This window comes from Xenia sp. Carnegie-2017, unplaced genomic scaffold, assembly GCF_021976095.1.
Source record: "Xenia sp. Carnegie-2017 unplaced genomic scaffold, XeniaSp_v1 HiC_scaffold_21, whole genome shotgun sequence".
Taxonomy (NCBI): domain Eukaryota; kingdom Metazoa; phylum Cnidaria; class Anthozoa; order Malacalcyonacea; family Xeniidae; genus Xenia; species Xenia sp. Carnegie-2017.
This window is the reverse complement of record NW_025813484.1, coordinates 2435927-2453549: the sequence shown is the minus strand read 5'-3', so window position 1 is coordinate 2453549 and position 17623 is coordinate 2435927. Positions and strand designations below refer to the sequence as shown.

The 17623-nt window shown below is 34.3% G+C and overlaps 3 protein-coding genes and 1 long non-coding RNA gene across 4 annotated transcripts in view; all 4 read right to left on the bottom strand.

Annotated features, from left to right (window-relative positions):
* The window catches only part of LOC124443869 (multifunctional procollagen lysine hydroxylase and glycosyltransferase LH3-like), a 29546-nt gene that overhangs the window by 7235 nt on the left and 4688 nt on the right, over nt 1–17623 (bottom strand).
* Nucleotides 2727–4452, bottom strand: LOC124443874 (caspase-3-like). The gene is made up of 2 exons (XM_046994417.1): nt 4018–4452; nt 2727–3835 (listed from the first exon to the last, which is right to left on the bottom strand). The coding sequence occupies exons 1-2, from the start codon at nt 4313–4315 to the stop codon at nt 2895–2897; spliced, it is 1239 nt and encodes a 412-aa protein (XP_046850373.1). The 5' UTR covers nt 4316–4452; the 3' UTR covers nt 2727–2894.
* Nucleotides 4572–14061, bottom strand: LOC124443872 (enolase-like). The gene is made up of 18 exons (XM_046994416.1): nt 13887–14061; nt 13409–13496; nt 13162–13257; nt 13027–13085; nt 12876–12945; nt 12735–12802; nt 12361–12426; nt 12210–12285; nt 12051–12140; nt 11743–11799; nt 11558–11638; nt 10018–10082; nt 9766–9905; nt 8963–8992; nt 8580–8666; nt 7973–8081; nt 7527–7585; nt 4572–4779 (listed from the first exon to the last, which is right to left on the bottom strand). The coding sequence occupies exons 2-18, from the start codon at nt 13494–13496 to the stop codon at nt 4710–4712; spliced, it is 1311 nt and encodes a 436-aa protein (XP_046850372.1). The 5' UTR covers nt 13887–14061; the 3' UTR covers nt 4572–4709.
* On the bottom strand, nt 15804–15964 carry LOC124443880. The gene is made up of 2 exons (XR_006947771.1): nt 15906–15964; nt 15804–15846 (listed from the first exon to the last, which is right to left on the bottom strand). It is a non-coding gene; the product is annotated as an uncharacterized LOC124443880 (long non-coding RNA).

Sequence of the window (17623 nt, the reverse complement as noted above, 5' to 3'; positions counted from 1 at the left end):
ACATTCAACTAAAATTTATCATTCAAAATGATAAATCGAAAAATCGTCTTTAAAACACGTTTTCCATCAAATACAACAGTAAAAAACAATTCTTAACTGTTTATTATTATTTTACTGTCCTTAACCATCACAAAAAATGTATAAAAGTCAAGAAATTGAAGAAAACACTAAGATTTATATTACAGTGTACTTTCCATTTCTCTTAATTAGCGTATAATTTAAAAACTACACAGTAGAATTTTTTTAAACTTGGCCAGAATATAGATAATTATATTGCCTCAAATATATCCAAAATCTGGAGAGTGCACAAAAAAATAAGTTGTAGAAAATCATCTACAAAGTCGGATGACACGAATACGCGTAATATAATCTTATATAATTAACTTCCTATATCCAGGTATCTTTGCAAACAAAGGCCTCTAAATAAAAACTACACGGTAGAATTTTTAAACTTGGCCAGAATATAGATAATTATATTGCCTAAAATATATCCAAAATCTGGAGAGTGCACAAAAAAATAAGTTGTAGAAAATCATCGTCATATTTAGGTGACACGAATGCGCGTAATATAATCTTATATAATTAACTTCCTATATCCAGGTATCTTTGCAAACAAAGGCCTGTAAATAAAAAACTACACGGTAGAATTTTTTTAAACTTGGCCAGAATATAGATAATTATATTGCCTAAAATATATCCAAAATCTGGAGAGTGCACAAAAAAATAAGTTGTAGAAAATCATCTACAAAGTCGGATGACACGAATACGCGTAATATGATCTTGAATTATTCAGTTAAGAATTTCAAGTCATTCCTAAACAAAGGCCTGTAAATAAAAAACGACACGGTAGAATTTTTTTAAACTTGGCTATATTGTAGATATTTTTATTGTCTATAACATATCCAAAATCTGGAGAGTGCACAAAAATATAAAAGGAATAGTATTCCTTGAGAATAAACCGTGAAGTTGGCACCACATTCGACAAACAGCTCTATAGCTAAAAAACTACACGGTAGAATTTTTTTAAACTCAAGTATGTTATAGAATTTTATATTGTCTAAAATATATCCAAAATTTGGAAAGTGCACAAAAATTCAAATGATAGAAAAACATCGACAAAGTTGGATGACTCAAATGCGTGTAATATAATCTTGAATTATTAAGTTGAGAATTCCGGTTGTTTAACAAACAAAGCCTAATAAATAAAAAACTACACGGTAGAATTTTTTTAAACTTGGCCAGAATATAGACAATTATATTGCCTAAAATATATCCAAAATCTGGAGAGTGCACAAAAAAATAAGTTGTAGAAAATCATCTACAAAGTCGGATGACACGAATACGCGTAATATGATCTTGAATTATTCAGTTAAGAATTTCAAGTCATTCCTAAATAAAGGCCTGTAAATAAAAAACGACACGGTAGAATTTTTTTAAACTTGGCTATATTGTAGATATTTTTATTGTCTATAACATATCCAAAATCTGGAGAGTGCACAAAAATATAAAAGGAATAGTATTCCTTGAGAATAAACCGTGAAGTTGGCACCACATTCGACAAACAGCTCTATAGCTAAAAAACTACACGGTAGAATTTTTTTAAACTCAAGTATGTTATAGAATTTTATATTGTCTAAAATATATCCAAAATTTGGAAAGTGCACAAAAATATAAATGATAGAAAAACATCGACAAAGTTGGATGACTCAAATGCGTGTAATATAATCTTGAATTATTAAGTTGAGAATTCCGGTTGTTTAACAAACAAAGCCTAATAAATAAAAAACTACACGGTAGAATTTTTTTAAACTTGGCCAGAATATAGATAATTATATTGCCTAAAATATATCCAAAATCTGGAGAGTGCACAAAAAAATAAGTTGTAGAAAATCATCTACAAAGTCGGATGACACGAATACGCGTAATATGATCTTGAATTATTCAGTTAAGAATTTCAAGTCATTCCTAAACAAAGGCCTGTAAATAAAAAACTACACGGTAGAATTTTTTTAAACTTGGCTATATTGTAGATATTTTTATTGTCTATTGGATATAGGAAGTTAATTATATAAGATTATATTACGCGCATTCGTGTCACCTAAATATGACGATGATTTTCTACAACTTATTTTTTTGTGCACTCTCCAGATTTTGGATATATTTTAGGCAATATAATTATCTATATTCTGGCCAAGTTTAAAAATTCTACCGTGTAGTTTTTTATTTAGAGGCCTTTGTTTGCAAAGATACCTGGATATAGGAAGTTAATTATATAAGATTATATTACGCGTATTCGTGTCATCCGACTTTGTAGATGATTTTCTACAACTTATTTTTTTGTGCACTCTCCAGATTTTGGATATATTTGAGGCAATATAATTATCTATATTCTGGCCAAGTTTAAAAAAATTCTACCGTGTAGTTTTTAAATTATACGCTAATTAAGAGAAATGGAAAGTACACTGTAATATAAATCTTAGTGTTTTCTTCAATTTCTTGACTTTTATACATTTTTTGTGATGGTTAAGGACAGTAAAATAATAATAAACAGTTAAGAATTGTTTTTTACTGTTGTATTTGATGGAAAACGTGTTTTAAAGACGATTTTTCGATTTATCATTTTGAATGATAAATTTTAGTTGAATGTGATGTTGAATGTTGTGATGAATGTTGTGTTGAATGTCGTGCCCAATGGTGGTGCCAATTTCACGGTAGTTTTGTGGCAATTTGTCAAAATGAACAACATTTTATTCAATGAAAATACCACTAAACAACTCTGTCTGAATACACGTTTATTTTCTTAATCATAAACTAACCCTTCAATTTTTTCTGAATGTCGCTTGTATCAAGAAAGAATGAGAAACTACAATGGCGCATATTGCAGCTTTCGATTTTTAGATAATAACTGGATTGAATTTTACTTTCTTGCGCAGATTTGAACTAAATTGTGGGCATTGCACTCCTTCGTCAGATTGCCTGGTTGCAACATTTCGAATTACCCTAGTAAGCATATCTTGTAGATCTTCTTTGGTAGCATACTCGCGAATCACCCTGTCCAACTGACTGACAAACCACCCACCTGTTAAGGTATTTCTCATTGCAGCAAAGTTCTCGGTTGATGCGTGGGCAACAAAAAAATCAGCATCAAGAGGTATGCACTGACCAGTGTAGCCTAGTTTATTATCAACTGATGTTGTCAAGGAGGTATTTGTGGTGGATGTACCAGGATGATCAAGCAAAGTCCTAGCTCTGTTTGGTGGGACTGGATCATTGTCAAAACGAGTAGATGTGGTGGATGCATATGAATGACTATCCAATGCAGGAATTGGAGCGATCATTGAGGTCTGATGACTTGGAGCATCAGTGACAACATATGGCTCATCTGGTGCATTTCCTCGACAAGCCTGCACAAAAAACAGCTTTGGCTTGTTGCTAAGACTATGACATTTGGCAGAAGTAAAATTTTCTCTGATGTTCTTAAGGTAGACATGTTTACCATCCCTGCTAAAAATGCCATCACCATTTCGTGTATTAAAACCATGGCTCATCAAGAACAATGAAAAACAATCAAAGTTTCTGTGATCAAAATCTAACCGATAATAACGAATGATCTGCATGATTTCATCAGCAGTTTGATTAATATATATTTCAACCTTAAATCGCAGCCACTCGAATAATGACTTCATTCTTTGAACATCAATGTTTGAGCCCTCTCGTGTTTCCAGTTTGGTTACTTTATCAAATTCGCATATGTTGATTATGACAGCATAGCCACATGGCCTACGATTCATGGGATAGTATGTTGCCTCTTTTTCATCAATTTCATTGTGAATACCTTGGGAAAAATGAACCAAAGTTTACTTGAATGCAAATCAATCTTAGCTAGATGCAATGACACATTCACATGTTGGTGAACAACGACTATGTTGATGTTAAAAAAAGGCAAAGGTTCTGCCTGGGATTCCCCTATTGACTATTACCTACACCCTTTAATATTTGACAGACGTTACACATCACCTCGGCATAGTTCATCTTCGTTTGGGATTTTTGTAAGAAGGATACGGGCTAAATGTCGTTGAGAAGAATGCTCCAAAGCATAGATAAATTTGGTAATAGCTGCGTGTCCACCCTTTTCCACAAATTCCAACAGTAATTCGGCCTGTTTTTTCCGTGGCTTAGTGTCTCTCACTTCTTCGTAGTTATCGAAGTCTAAAACGTCTTCTTGGTACAAATAATCAAGGACATTTGGTGCCTCTAAATCAATAAGGACAACTTCGCGATTCATTCGCAAACGATAAAGCAAAACCTCGGACATATCGAAGCAATCGTGGTAAAACCAGAGTGCAAAACGAGACACTAGAGTAACTACACTTCTTGAAATTTGACTTATTTACAAATTACCAAGCATTTTTGCATCGCCCAAAAGTCCATAACGCAGTGACGTCATCCGAGAAGAACATGAGATCATTGACATGAGACTGGGGCGACACACGATTGAGATGGAAGATAATACAATTAGAGAGTTTTTCAAATGCCCTTCATGTTTCCAGGAAAAACCTTTAAGCACACAATTTTAACTATGTTTTGTTAATGAATTGCAAATGCAAAATACATGAATTCTGCGTCAAACATCAGCTAACTACTTTCTGTGAAAGGCTCAAAGCAAATTTGTTCAACATATTCGTTTCTAGCACTTCGGAAACACTCGTTCACATTTCAGATGGTCGACGGAAGTGTTTGCCAGCAAAGACAGCATTTTCACCAAGTTCTTCTTCGATTCTAAAACAAGAAATTTTCATACATATGAACGCACACAATTTTCATTCATAGGAGCTGCATGCTGGCAGTGAATTGACAAGTGTCGATAATCCACCTCTCTGACGGTAAACATACGTGTCAAAAATACGAGATTAAATTACAAAATTCGGACAATCAAATGGTCGGACATAGTATCGTATCTGTAGAATAGTGGCAATAAAATAGAAAGATGCTCTTGGGGCATTTCTAAATATTATTTTAGAAATCCAGAATGACTAATTATAAAGGGAGAAGGTGTAAGATTGAATAAAAACCATTTTCTGTCAAATCAAAGGAAAGCTTGGATATGACATGCAATATGCAGATACAAAGTTATAGAGAAAAAACATCTCTAACATTGTCACGGATATTACAAGTGGCGTAACAAAGTGTTGATGACTTTGATATGCACTCGTCAAAACAAAGAGCATGCCAAAATTAATGATTGAAAATTAGCTAAGCGCATATACAAGCACCAATTTCAGAGCTCACTTGGTCACAAATTGAGAATTAATCTGAGCATACATGGGCAACTCCACCAACTCTCCAAGTTCATGGTCATGGAAACGACCAACTGTATGTTCTAGTACCGCTCTGTCACAAATTTTCAGATAAATCTTCTGCGCATGCGCAGTCTCCTTGAGCATGCGCAGTTGACTTGACCGGCTTCACAAGCTCATGGTCAAGTTTACGAACTACTGCATCTACTAGCACAGATTTTGAAGTAAATAGCATGCTTAGTAACAATTTAATAAAGAAATCATCTGAGCATGCGCAGTCGAGTATGAACTTTCCGATTGACCAATTTCACGAGTTCATAGTCAAGACAACAACCAACTGGATCTACTAGCCCCAATTTTGAAGTAAATAGCTCGCTTAGTAGCAATTTAATAAAGAATCATCTGCGCATGCGCTAGAGCATGCGCAGTCCACTCGACTAATTGTTCATAGTCATGGCAAAGACTAACTATGTATACTTGCACTACATTTGTGGCAATTAGCTTACTTAGTCGCAAATTATCAAATAAATCATCTGAGCATGCGCAGTAACGATGTCAATTATACCACAACTTTCGTAAGCCTTTAAATTTTTGTATATATATATAAAGTAAATACATTATATAGTAGATGTCAACTAGCAGTGGAAGCTGGGTGCGATATAGTATGCAGTGGCTTAGGGCCCACACTTCGGTGGCGACCGCACTCTCCCTGCATACCCTGAGCAAAGCCTATCGCAAGTGATCTCAGGGTCTGATGGGCGGAAGCTTGCTATTGGCATCTCCCAAGTAGGATAGCGTGGAGGGGCCGAAATCTCCTACCGAAACGTTAACATGCGGCGTTCTAGTGCCTTACATATAAGAAGGTATCGGGAAGCATGGCCCGAAAACGGGGTTTTTTGCTTTCGAATTTTATCTTTTTTCTTTACAAGAATTCTTCTCATAAAAGAAACTAGAACATCAAGGATAATGCCAAGGTTCAAACAACTTCTGCCTTTTTGACTTTAAACCAACTCAAAACATGTTTATACGTTTTTCACTTGTTACCTTTTACAATGTAACTTTCTCATAACTATCTCGTGATGAACGAGAGCCTCATTATACAATGTAACTCTGTCATCATGAACGAAAGCACCCATGGGCTTCATGAAAAAAAAGGGATTATATATTTTTTATAATATTAGTTTTAACAGAGATAACATTTAATAAGCCAAGCCATTTATATCGTCTAAATGGAACGCTTATGCTTATGTCATAAACTTTTAATTAATTTTGAATAGTAAATTTCTTTTTACCTTGTAATATTTTCATGATTTAATCTAGAAAGTAACTTCACTTCTCTAGTAATTTTGTGATTAAATAGTACAGTTTTCGGATTCAGAGGACTTCTTTTGGTCGCATAGAGACAGCCGTCCAATTTATTACATAAATGCATGTAGTATGCATTCCGTTGTAAGAAACCATCCTACCAAAGAATATCCAGATCCGATTTTAGTTACATCGAACGTTATTTTTTTGATATTTATGTTATTTTTTATGATATTTATGATTCGATGTATCATGAGATTCCAGATAAGATTCATGACTGCCTTTGAATACAATTAACACATATTCATAATAAGACAATGTTTTATGTTATCATTTAGCATCATCGTAATTTTATACATTTAAATTCATAGCTATAGCTTAAAACTCCTATTTTACGTATGTAACTTGTAAATGAATCTGAAAAGCCTGTTTTAGGGAGATTTTATCCATCAATAATAATAATAGTGATTAGTGATAATAAGACAGCGAAACCAACATGTAGTAAAAATAAAAGTTCAAAAATTTGTATGGCTTGCTTTTTTGCGCTTTATGCAGCTGGAATCCGTTTTGGATATTCTTAAGTCACGCCGTAAAGGCCCGTAAAAATCCTTAGAAAAAAGTCATTAGTGCGACAACATGCCAGAATTCAAAAGCTTTCCTTCGATCGTTACGCTTTTTATTAACTCAAAATGGTTAATATTTACTGTTATGCCTTCTGCCTTTATAAATAATCGTTCTGAATAACTAGAATCAGATTCACAAATGCCCCAAAACTCAAACGCATCTCCTAACCATTTTATTGCCACTATTTTACATAAGCAATACTATATCCGACCATATGATTGTCCGAATTTTTAATTTGATGTCGTATTTTTGACACGTGTGTCTACCATCGGGAAGGTGGATTAAGAGAACGTTTGCTACCTTAAGATTTGATTGTACTTTGCCAAGCGTTCAGAACGACATGGTGCTCCAGTTTTTATCTACAATCAAGAAAAAGATATAAGTAGATATTAAAGAAACATGATTGACGTACTCAGTAACACAGAACATGAGAACAAGCCATCCATTAGAAATTGGCATGAAATAAGTTGAACTACTGAGCAGCTTGCATTTGCTTGAAAACGTTATACTAAACTAAACAACCGTGGGCGTACGGGGACAGGAGGGGTAGCTGCCCTCTCAAAAAGATTGAAAAGTTGGGCAACGTTAGTCGGGCGAAAATACGGCTGAACCTTCGTTGTGGATTGGGGAAAATATTTACTGCCCCCCCCCCCAAGAAATGATAGCTCCCGTACACCTATGGCAACAACTCCTTACGAGGTAAACCAGAAACTAGGAAATCAGAGTCAATAACTTCAGTTCGTTACCTGACCAGTACATAAACCAACAACTAGATCAGCAATGGTTGTATCTTCAGTTTCTCCACTACGATGACTCACCATAACACCCCAGCCATTACGCTGTGCAAGTTTGCATCTAACAAGATAGCAAAGAAATGACGATTTACACTACCAGTGAAAACGTTAGGAAAAATCTGATTCATTCTTCTTTTTTCAAGTGGAACACGAGGTGATAACTATGTATTTCCCAGAACACCTGACTAAAATTTCGACTAAAATATGAATACATTTAATCATTGACAGATTTTCGTATTATTTACATGGATGGTGCTAAAAATATTAGGGGCTGAGCTGACAAGTAAGTGACGCATAACATAGTAGAAGTGAGAATTTTAGGGACAGTTGTCGAGTGTAGAGAGTTGAAACATTGCCCCAGAAAAACACAGTTCAACTGTACTACAGATTTGTTTTGCTAAGAATGAGGGTGATTAAAATGTTTCTTAAGGAGTGAACAACCAATTCGTGGGAATTAAATCTGACATTCGGCGAATAGCACCCCCCCCCCTGCATCCCCAGAAAATCCGTCCATGCATTTAATTAAGGTTAACAACTTTAATATTCATGGTTTCCTTACGCCTCAATGGACTCCGTTACCGAGCCAATTTGGTTGACCTTCAAAAGCAAACAGTTGCAAGCTTTGCTTGAGATTGCTGTTTCAATGCTGAAGAAATAAAAAATATATAAAAATTGAATCGCAAGGCACAACGCAAAACTATAAGTTATAGGAGAATAATTCAATGCTAAAACAAGAATTACCGTTTAACAGGCACAACACAAAACTATAAGTTATAGGAGAATAATTCAATGCTAAAACAAGAATTACCGTTTAACAGGCACAACACAAAACTATAAGTTATAGGAGAATAATTCAATGCTAAAACAAGAATTACCGTTTAACAGGCACAACGCAAAACTATAAGTTATAGGAGAATAATTCAATGCTAAAACAAGAATTACCGTTTAACATTTGTTACTGTGAGGTCATCGCTGCAAAAGAACACATTCACAATATTTTATTTCATTATTTAAACACATTCCTGTAAATTTAAAACGTGAAGAAATGAGTAGTTTACAACTATAGGGATCCAAGGATGTGTAAAGTTTAAAAAAAACTGCCTTTTAGTTCGTATCAAACTTATAAATTGTTTGAGACATTTATTTCATTTCTCCATTAGCCCCCATTTACTTATGCTTCATGTACACGAACATCCTTGACTTCATGGCAAATAAAAACGTTTTCTTATAAAACCTGTCACAAGCCATACTCCAAAGTGCTATGTCTGTGGTTGTGTATTAGCTGAGTTGCTTTTATGCATGGTGGTGACACGCAAAGCAGGAAGAATGATTGAGGTAACGACTTTGAAAATGCGTTTGTTAAAACAAGCTGAAGAACACATACATGTTCATAATATGTGATTGAAAACTTGCACAAGTCTTCTGAGTGCAAACAATTCTCTGTTGAAAGGACTGGTGTCGCTCATTTAAGTAACATGTCTTATTGTCCTTATGCGGAATTCCAAGGGGGGGGGATAGAAATAAAAGCTTAGATTTTCACTTATTTAGAAAATTTCTGACACCCGATACCAAAAAAGTTGCTGTGGTCTGGCGTATAGCTCTTCTACTAATTGCTCTGCTCTTAATAATACTACAAAATTGCCTTACAACTTTGCTCTAAAAAGGAGACTTGACTGAGCGAATAAATTAACTAGCAGCTCTCGTGCTTAGTCCTCTCCTCTATGGATATTTAACGGTATTCTTACCCAACAATCTGAATGCTTGTTTGTCCAGTCAAATGAGACCAGGCTTGCCAGTGATCTTGATCAAACGGATCTTCGATTGATACCACGGGATATTCGTTGATAAATTCTTGATAAAGAGCACTAAGTTGCTCGCCAGTTAACTGTGGAAAAAGAGAAATGAATGCTATTGAAGTAAAATGCGACACCAAAAGACAGTCAACTGCACAGTTCTCAAATAAAACACGAAGGAGCCTACAAAACCACGTAACATACCCATTTACTTGGATCAGAATTTTTGTTTTTGAAGTCCAGATCATATTTTCCGTCTTTGTAAAACTCTAAATGGAGGAAGTAGAAAAATTGTCATTTTAATTCCAATGTAGAAAAATAGGTACGCACCACGTACACGCGGTTAGCTGTCAGGTACATGACTACAAAATGAAGTAGAATAATAAACGTAGTTCAAATAACAATACATATTTACTATTATTTAAATCAAATTTGTTCTAGATTTAAAGAATGTGCTTTGTGCTGAGTGACATAGCCAGCCCGTGTGTTTGGTTGTCTATGCAAAATTCTTCTGAGTTTGCTCCTTGTAAAAACAATAGATTTCTAAACAAATAAACAATGTTCTGAAATTTACATACCCCAACCAAAATGGTGTGCTGGCTATACCACTGTTTATGCTCATCATTCAATCACAAAAGCCAGTAATAATGTTCTGAAATTTACATACCCCAACCAAAATGATGTGCTGGCTATACCAATGTTTATGCTCATCATTCAATCACAAAAGCCAGTAATAATGTTCTGAAATTTACATAACCCAACCAAAATGGTGTGCTGGCTATATCACTGTTTATGCTCATCATTCAATCACAAAAGCCAGTAATAATGTTCTGAAATTTACATAACCCAACCAAAATGGTGTGCTGGCTATACCACTGTTTATGCTCATCATTCAATCACAAAAGCCAGTAATAATGTTCTGAAATTTACATAACCCAACCAAAATGGTGTGCTGGCTATACCACTGTTTATGCTCATCATTCAATCACAAAAGCCAGTAATAATGTTCTGAAATTTACATAACCCAACCAAAATGGTGTGCTGGCTATACCACTGTTTATGCTCATCATTCAATCACAAAAGCCAGTAATAATGTTCTGAAATTTACATAACCCAACCAAAATGGTGTGCTGGCTATACCACTGTTTATGCTCATCATTCAATCACAAAAGCCAGTAATAATGTTCTGAAATTTACATAACCCAACCAAAATGGTGTGCTGGCTATACCACTGTTTATGCTCATCATTCAATCACAAAAGCCAGTAATAATGTTCTGAAATTTACATAACCCAACCAAAATGGTGTGCTGGCTATACCACTGTTTATGCTCATCATTCAATCACAAAAGCCAGTAATAATGTTCTGAAATTTACATAACCCAACCAAAATGGTGTGCTGGCTATACCACTGTTTATGCTCATCATTCAATCACAAAAGCCAGTAATAATGTTCTGAAATTTACATACCCCAACCAAAATGATGTGCTGGCTATACCACTGTTTATGCTCATCATTCAATCACAAAAGCCAGTAATAATGTTCTGAAATTTACATACCCCAACCAAAATGGTGAGCTGGCTATACCACTGTTTATGCTCATCGTTCAATCACAAAATCCAGTAATAATGTTCTGAAATTTACATACCCCAACCAAAATGATGTGCTGGCTATACCACTGTTTATGCTCATCATTCAATCACAAAAGCCAGTAACTGTCTAACTGTTCCTGCATTCAAACTTTACCTGAGGCAGCAACATCCATTCCAATTTCAACTTTGTCAGTATAACCAGCTTTTGCAATTGCCTCTTTAAGAAGCTCCAAGCCTTTAGTAAAATTTTAATACGTCAAAGTTTATTTGTACGTAATGGAAATGCAAGTTTTATATTCAAATGAATCAAAAAACAAAAAAAGTTAAACGTTTGTCAACCTTCTTTGTTGTCTTGGAAATTTGGAGCAAAACCACCTTCATCTCCAACAGCAGTAGCTGAAAAAATATTAAAAATCAACGGATCCTCTTTTTTCTCTTAAAAAATTTGAATTAAAATCTCAATGACAAAATCCAGCTGCACTGAGCATTCTTAAGGAGAAGTAGAATTGTTAATTTTAGAAACATACGGAAAAATCTTTGGAAAACATTTCATCAAGAATTATGTATTCGACTCCACAAAGCAGTACTTATGCAATTGAATCACATGGAAAAAGGGCATTTCTTTCGTTTTCACTGAAATAGCTTACCATCCAAACCATATTTCTTTTTGATTACCCCTTTCAACGTGTGATAAGTCTCGCATCCAATTCTCATAGCTTCAGAGAAACTATCGGCCCCTAAAAAAGCATTACACATGCGGACTTAGAATATTGATCATAGTACTAAACAATACATTATAGTCACACCAGTAGGAAGAATCATAAACTCTTGCATTGCTAATTTATTTCCAGCATGACTTCCACCATTAATGACATTGAAAGCCTTAAACAGACACATAATGAACATTAATGATAATGAAAACATAAATATAAGGTAGTTAGCATCTTGTTGACCTACCGGGACAGGCAAGATGACTTTCAAATTTCCAGCAAGATCAGCAATATGACGGTACAAAGGCACACCCTTCATAAAAAATAAAGAAGCCCATCCATTTATAAAATTAATCAGTAAAACTCAATTAAAACAGCACCAACATCAGTATGTATGTATGAAGGTATATATATATATAAAGAAAATATGAGCGATAATTGGTCTACATCTGTGTTTGCATTAACCTGTGCAAACTTATCTGAGCTGGAGCATGTGCAAACCTTCAACCTATTGTCTTATACTAGCACTGATCTGCTCTCATGATATCCCAAAGGTCTACTTGGTTTGCATAAGCCTGTGTAAACACAGTAAACATCTTTTATATCTTACATGTATATTACCTTGTGAGCAGCACCAGCTTTGCAAACAGCAAGAGACACACCCAAAATAGCATTAGCTCCAAGTTTGCCTGAAGTACAAATGAATGAATGTCAAAGCACATTCATTTCATACCAAGTGTATCAAACCATAATGAAACAAACCTTTGTTGTCAGTACCATCAAGATCAATCATAAATTTATCAATGGCTTCTTGATTAGTCACATCAAAACCCTAGAAAAAAAACACACCAATATACATATATTTCACTTGTAAACAGAAAATGTATCAATATCATGGATAAATTCAGTTCACCTTTTCTAACAAGGCAGGGGCAATCACAGTGTTCACATTAGAGACAGCTTTTTGGACACCTTTAAAACCAAGAATACATTTACGTTCACCACACAATTACTAGGAAATGTAGCATAAAACTTTAAGAAAAAGCACCTTTTCCTAAATACATAGAAGGATCCTTATCCCTCAGCTCTAAAGCTTCGTAAACTCCAGTGGATGCACCTGAAGGTACAGCAGCTCTGAACAGACCTGTAAGCACAACCATAAGGAATGTTTGTTACATACAAGATTTGGTATTAATGTGAAGCAAATTTGAACTGCTGCATGGCATTTCCCAATGAAAACACGAATGTAATGTCACCAACTGAAGCACATTTAGAATTTCAACAATCCATTTTACCTTTGCTAGTGGTGAGGTCAACTTCAACAGTTGGATTTCCTCGACTGTCAAAGATTTGACGTGCATGAATTTTCGTTATGACAGTCATCTACATCATTATAACAAACAATTGAACAAAGCAGTCATGTCAACAGTCATTTTGGACGTACGGGGGAGGGCCCCAGTTGGTTTGTATACGAATTACGAACAGCCAGGTATTGTATATTTCAATTTCATAGATATATTTTACAGACTAGATTACAGACACTAGCCTACACAGACTGTCCAACTATGTGTTCATACTTTTAAAATAATGATTAATTAAGATGTATATTAGAAAGTTAATCAAGCAAGCAAGATTTTTACTTCTCTTCAACAGCTGTACATCGTTCATAATTAATCATAAAGTTGCAAGTATTTAGAACTAAAAAATGTTCAGCATGTCTGCCGAGTTTGGCGAAAGACTCACAAGGATAAATATACGTAGAATGCAATTTACCTTTTTCTTAAAAAACAAGCGGAGTGCTTTTCGTCGAAATTACAAAAAAATCTTGTTGTTTAGTTAACGATTGTACATATAACTTGACAATTCACAGTGCCAGGGCCGGGCAGCAATGTACAAGACAGGAAATTGAGAACAAGAAGGATAACAGACATCCCAGATTCAGACTTTTGAGGGATGTTTGTGTACAACTAGTGATACATCGTAAACAGCACACTTGCTATCTTTTCTGCTTTTTAGATAATAATAGTCAAGTCAAGCATTTGGAAAGATATCTCGAGTACGTTTTATTGCAAAGCCGTAGACAAATCATGTAATTTTCGAACAATCTTACTCCCGTAAAGGAATATTTTAATTTGTTAAGGCTGATTTCATATATTCAAAAATAACGTGTCCTCCAAATCCCTCATTACCCTCCTGCACTTCAACACTGACTTCAATAAAGGCGGGAAAGCTCAATTATTAATATTTATTAGTAAAATAATATTATTTTCAATGATTTTTTTGCAAAAAAAGGTAAAGAGTTGATGAGACAGTAAAAAAGTTGTTTGACCTAAATATATTTTTGAAGTAAGATACAGAAAGACAAACAGATATCTGTTTTCCATTTACCATTTACTTCGAAATGTGGTAACAATATTTGTTCTTCAGTTAGATAAAACTGAAAATAAAGTGAAAACAACTTGACAAAATGGAGAATGGCAAAGCTTTTTCCTCAAACGTTACGTCTTCAGAACAAACGTTTGCAGATGGATCAGCCGATCTTGAAAAGCTACTCCAAACTGCTGGTATGTATAAATTGCATCGATTCAATCATTCAAATATTTTGGATTATTTAGTCTTTGCTTTCCCAAAGTTTTGGAGCATTCTACAAACAACAGATTTCATAACAAACGTTATTCTTTGTCCGGCTAAGATGATGACCTAGCTCAACACTACAAAATGACCGCAATTTCTTAAATTACAGAGGCAGAAAATTTACAAATGGTGAAACTTATAGACACAGAAAGACAAAAGTCAACAGGTGAAGTTAACATTTCAACTAATAAAAAAACCACAATCGTATTATATTCCGCATTTCTTGTTATTTCAAAGAGCTTCAAAAGCAGGTCGAAGACACAATGACAAAAACAGAAGAACTGGACGAATCTACAAAAAAACTTGACGTTGAAGCCAAACGACTTCACTCTAAATTCAAACAAAATAGAGAAATTTGCGAGGGGTATGGTGGCTTTTGATCATCCTGCTTCAACTAATATCTCTAAAAACATAAAAGCTCAAACGTCTCTTTGTATGAAGAGGCTATAGTAACTCAAAGTTGTATGAAACAAAAGTGTGGAAGATCGACAAAATAGTGAGAAGAGTGTGTGTGATATTGGTAACTAAACTTACCATGCATTAGGTTTTAAAAACTGTCAAATATACTTGCTATTGTTTGATTGGCTATAGTTTAAAGAAAACGTCAGCAGTCTTGGATGAACACGAGGAAGCTCTACGAAAGAAACTGGAGATGGTCAGCATAAAGCGCCAGAAACAACAGTATGTATAGTTTCTAATGTGTGTTCAGTTAGTGGGTAATCATGGATAACATAGTACACTGATGGATCTATGTAATATCTTGCGTAATGAACTAATAATTACTCCCATGTATACTCATGTATCACCAAGTTGAGATGATCGATGCTCGGGGATTTAGAAACGTTTTCAATATCTGAAAGAGGGATCAATCATAAGATTTTTATAATTTAGATCCTCTACTGGGTTAGAAACGGCCATTTTATAGTTGATTACGATTTCCTCTACCTTTATGTCTACCTTTATGTGTACTTTTATGTCTACCTTTATGTCTACCTTTATGTCTACCTTTGTGTACCTTTATGTCTACCTTTATGTCTACCTTTATGTCTACCTTTATGTCTACCTTTATGTCTACCTTTATGTCTACCTTTATGTCTACCTTTGTGTCTACCTTTATGTCTCCATTTATGTATACCTTTATGTCTTCCTTTATGTCACCTTTATGTCTATCTTTATGTCTACCTTTATGTCCACCTTTGTGTCTACCTTTATGTCTACCTTTATGTCTCACCTTTATGTTCACCTTTTATGTCTACCTTTATGTCCACCTTTATGTCTACCTTTATGTCTCCTTTATGTCACCTTTATGTACCTTTTATGTCTACATGTTTATGTCTACCTTTATGTCTACCTTTATGTCTGCTCTTTATGTTCACTTTTATGTCTACCTTTTATGTTCACCTTTATGTCTACTTTATGTCACTTTTATGTTTACCTTTATGTCTACTTTTTATGTCCACCTTTATGTCTACACCTTTATGTTCACCTTTATGTTCACCTTTTATGTTTACTTTTATGTCACCTTTTATGTTCACCTTTATGTTCACCTTTATGTCTACTTCTATGTCTATTTATGTCTACCTTTTTATGTCTACCTTTATGTTCACCTTTTATGTCTACTTTTATGTCTACCTTTATGTCTACCTCCTATGTTCTACTTTTTTATATTCACCTTTATGTCTACCTTTTTATGTCTACTCCCTTTATGTCTACCTTTTATGTTCACTTTATGTCTACTTCTTTTATGTCTACCTTTTATGTCTACCTTTTGTCTACTCTTTATGTCCACCTTTATGTCTACCTTTTATGTTCACCTTTATGTCTACTTTTATGTTCACCTTTATGTCTACCTTTATGTCTATCTTTATGTCTACCTTTATGTCTACCTTTGTTTCACCTTTATGTCTACTTTTATATGTCTACCTTTATGTCTACCTTTATGTTCACCTTTATGTTCTACCTTTATGTCTACCTTTATGTCTACTTTTATGTCTACCTTTTATGTCACCTTTATGTCTAATCCTTTATGTCATCTTTATGTTTATTGCTTATGTTCACCTTTATGTTCATCTTTATGTCTCACCTTTATGTTCATTTATGTTCACCTTTATGTTCACCTTTATGTTCACCTTTATGTCTCCTTTTATGTTCCACCTTTATGTTCACCTTTATGTTCCATTGCTTATGTTCAATTTTATGTTCATCTTTATGTCTATTTTTATGTTCATTTATGTCTATCTTATGTCTACCTTTATGTCTACCTTATGTTCATTTATGTCTATCTTTATGTTCACCTTTATGTTCATGTTTATGCTCTGTTAATGTCTATCTTTATGTCTACCTTATGTTCACCTTTATGTCTACCTTTATGTCTACCTTTATGTCTACTTTATGTCCACCTTTATGTCTACCTTTACTTATCTTTATGTCTACCTTTATCTTACTTTATGTCTACCTTATGTCTCACCTTTATGTTCACCTTTATGTTCACCTTTATGTCACCTTTATGTCTACCTTTATATAACTTTTATGTACCTTTTATGTCTACCTTTATGTTACCTTTTATGTTCACCTTTATGTCTACCTTTTATGTTCACCTTTTATGTCTACCTTTATTTCATCTATGTCTCACCTTTATGTTCACCTTTATGTCTATCTTATGTCTACCTTTTATGTCTACCTTTATGTTCACCTTTATGTCTCACCTTATGTTCACCTTTATGTTCACCTTTATGTCTCACCTTTTATGTCTACCTTTATGTCTACCTTTACTCCATCTCTTTATGTTCACCTGTGTCTACCTTTATGTTTAATGTCTACCTTTATGTCTATCCTTATGTTCACCTTTATGTCTACCTTTATGTCTACTTTATGTC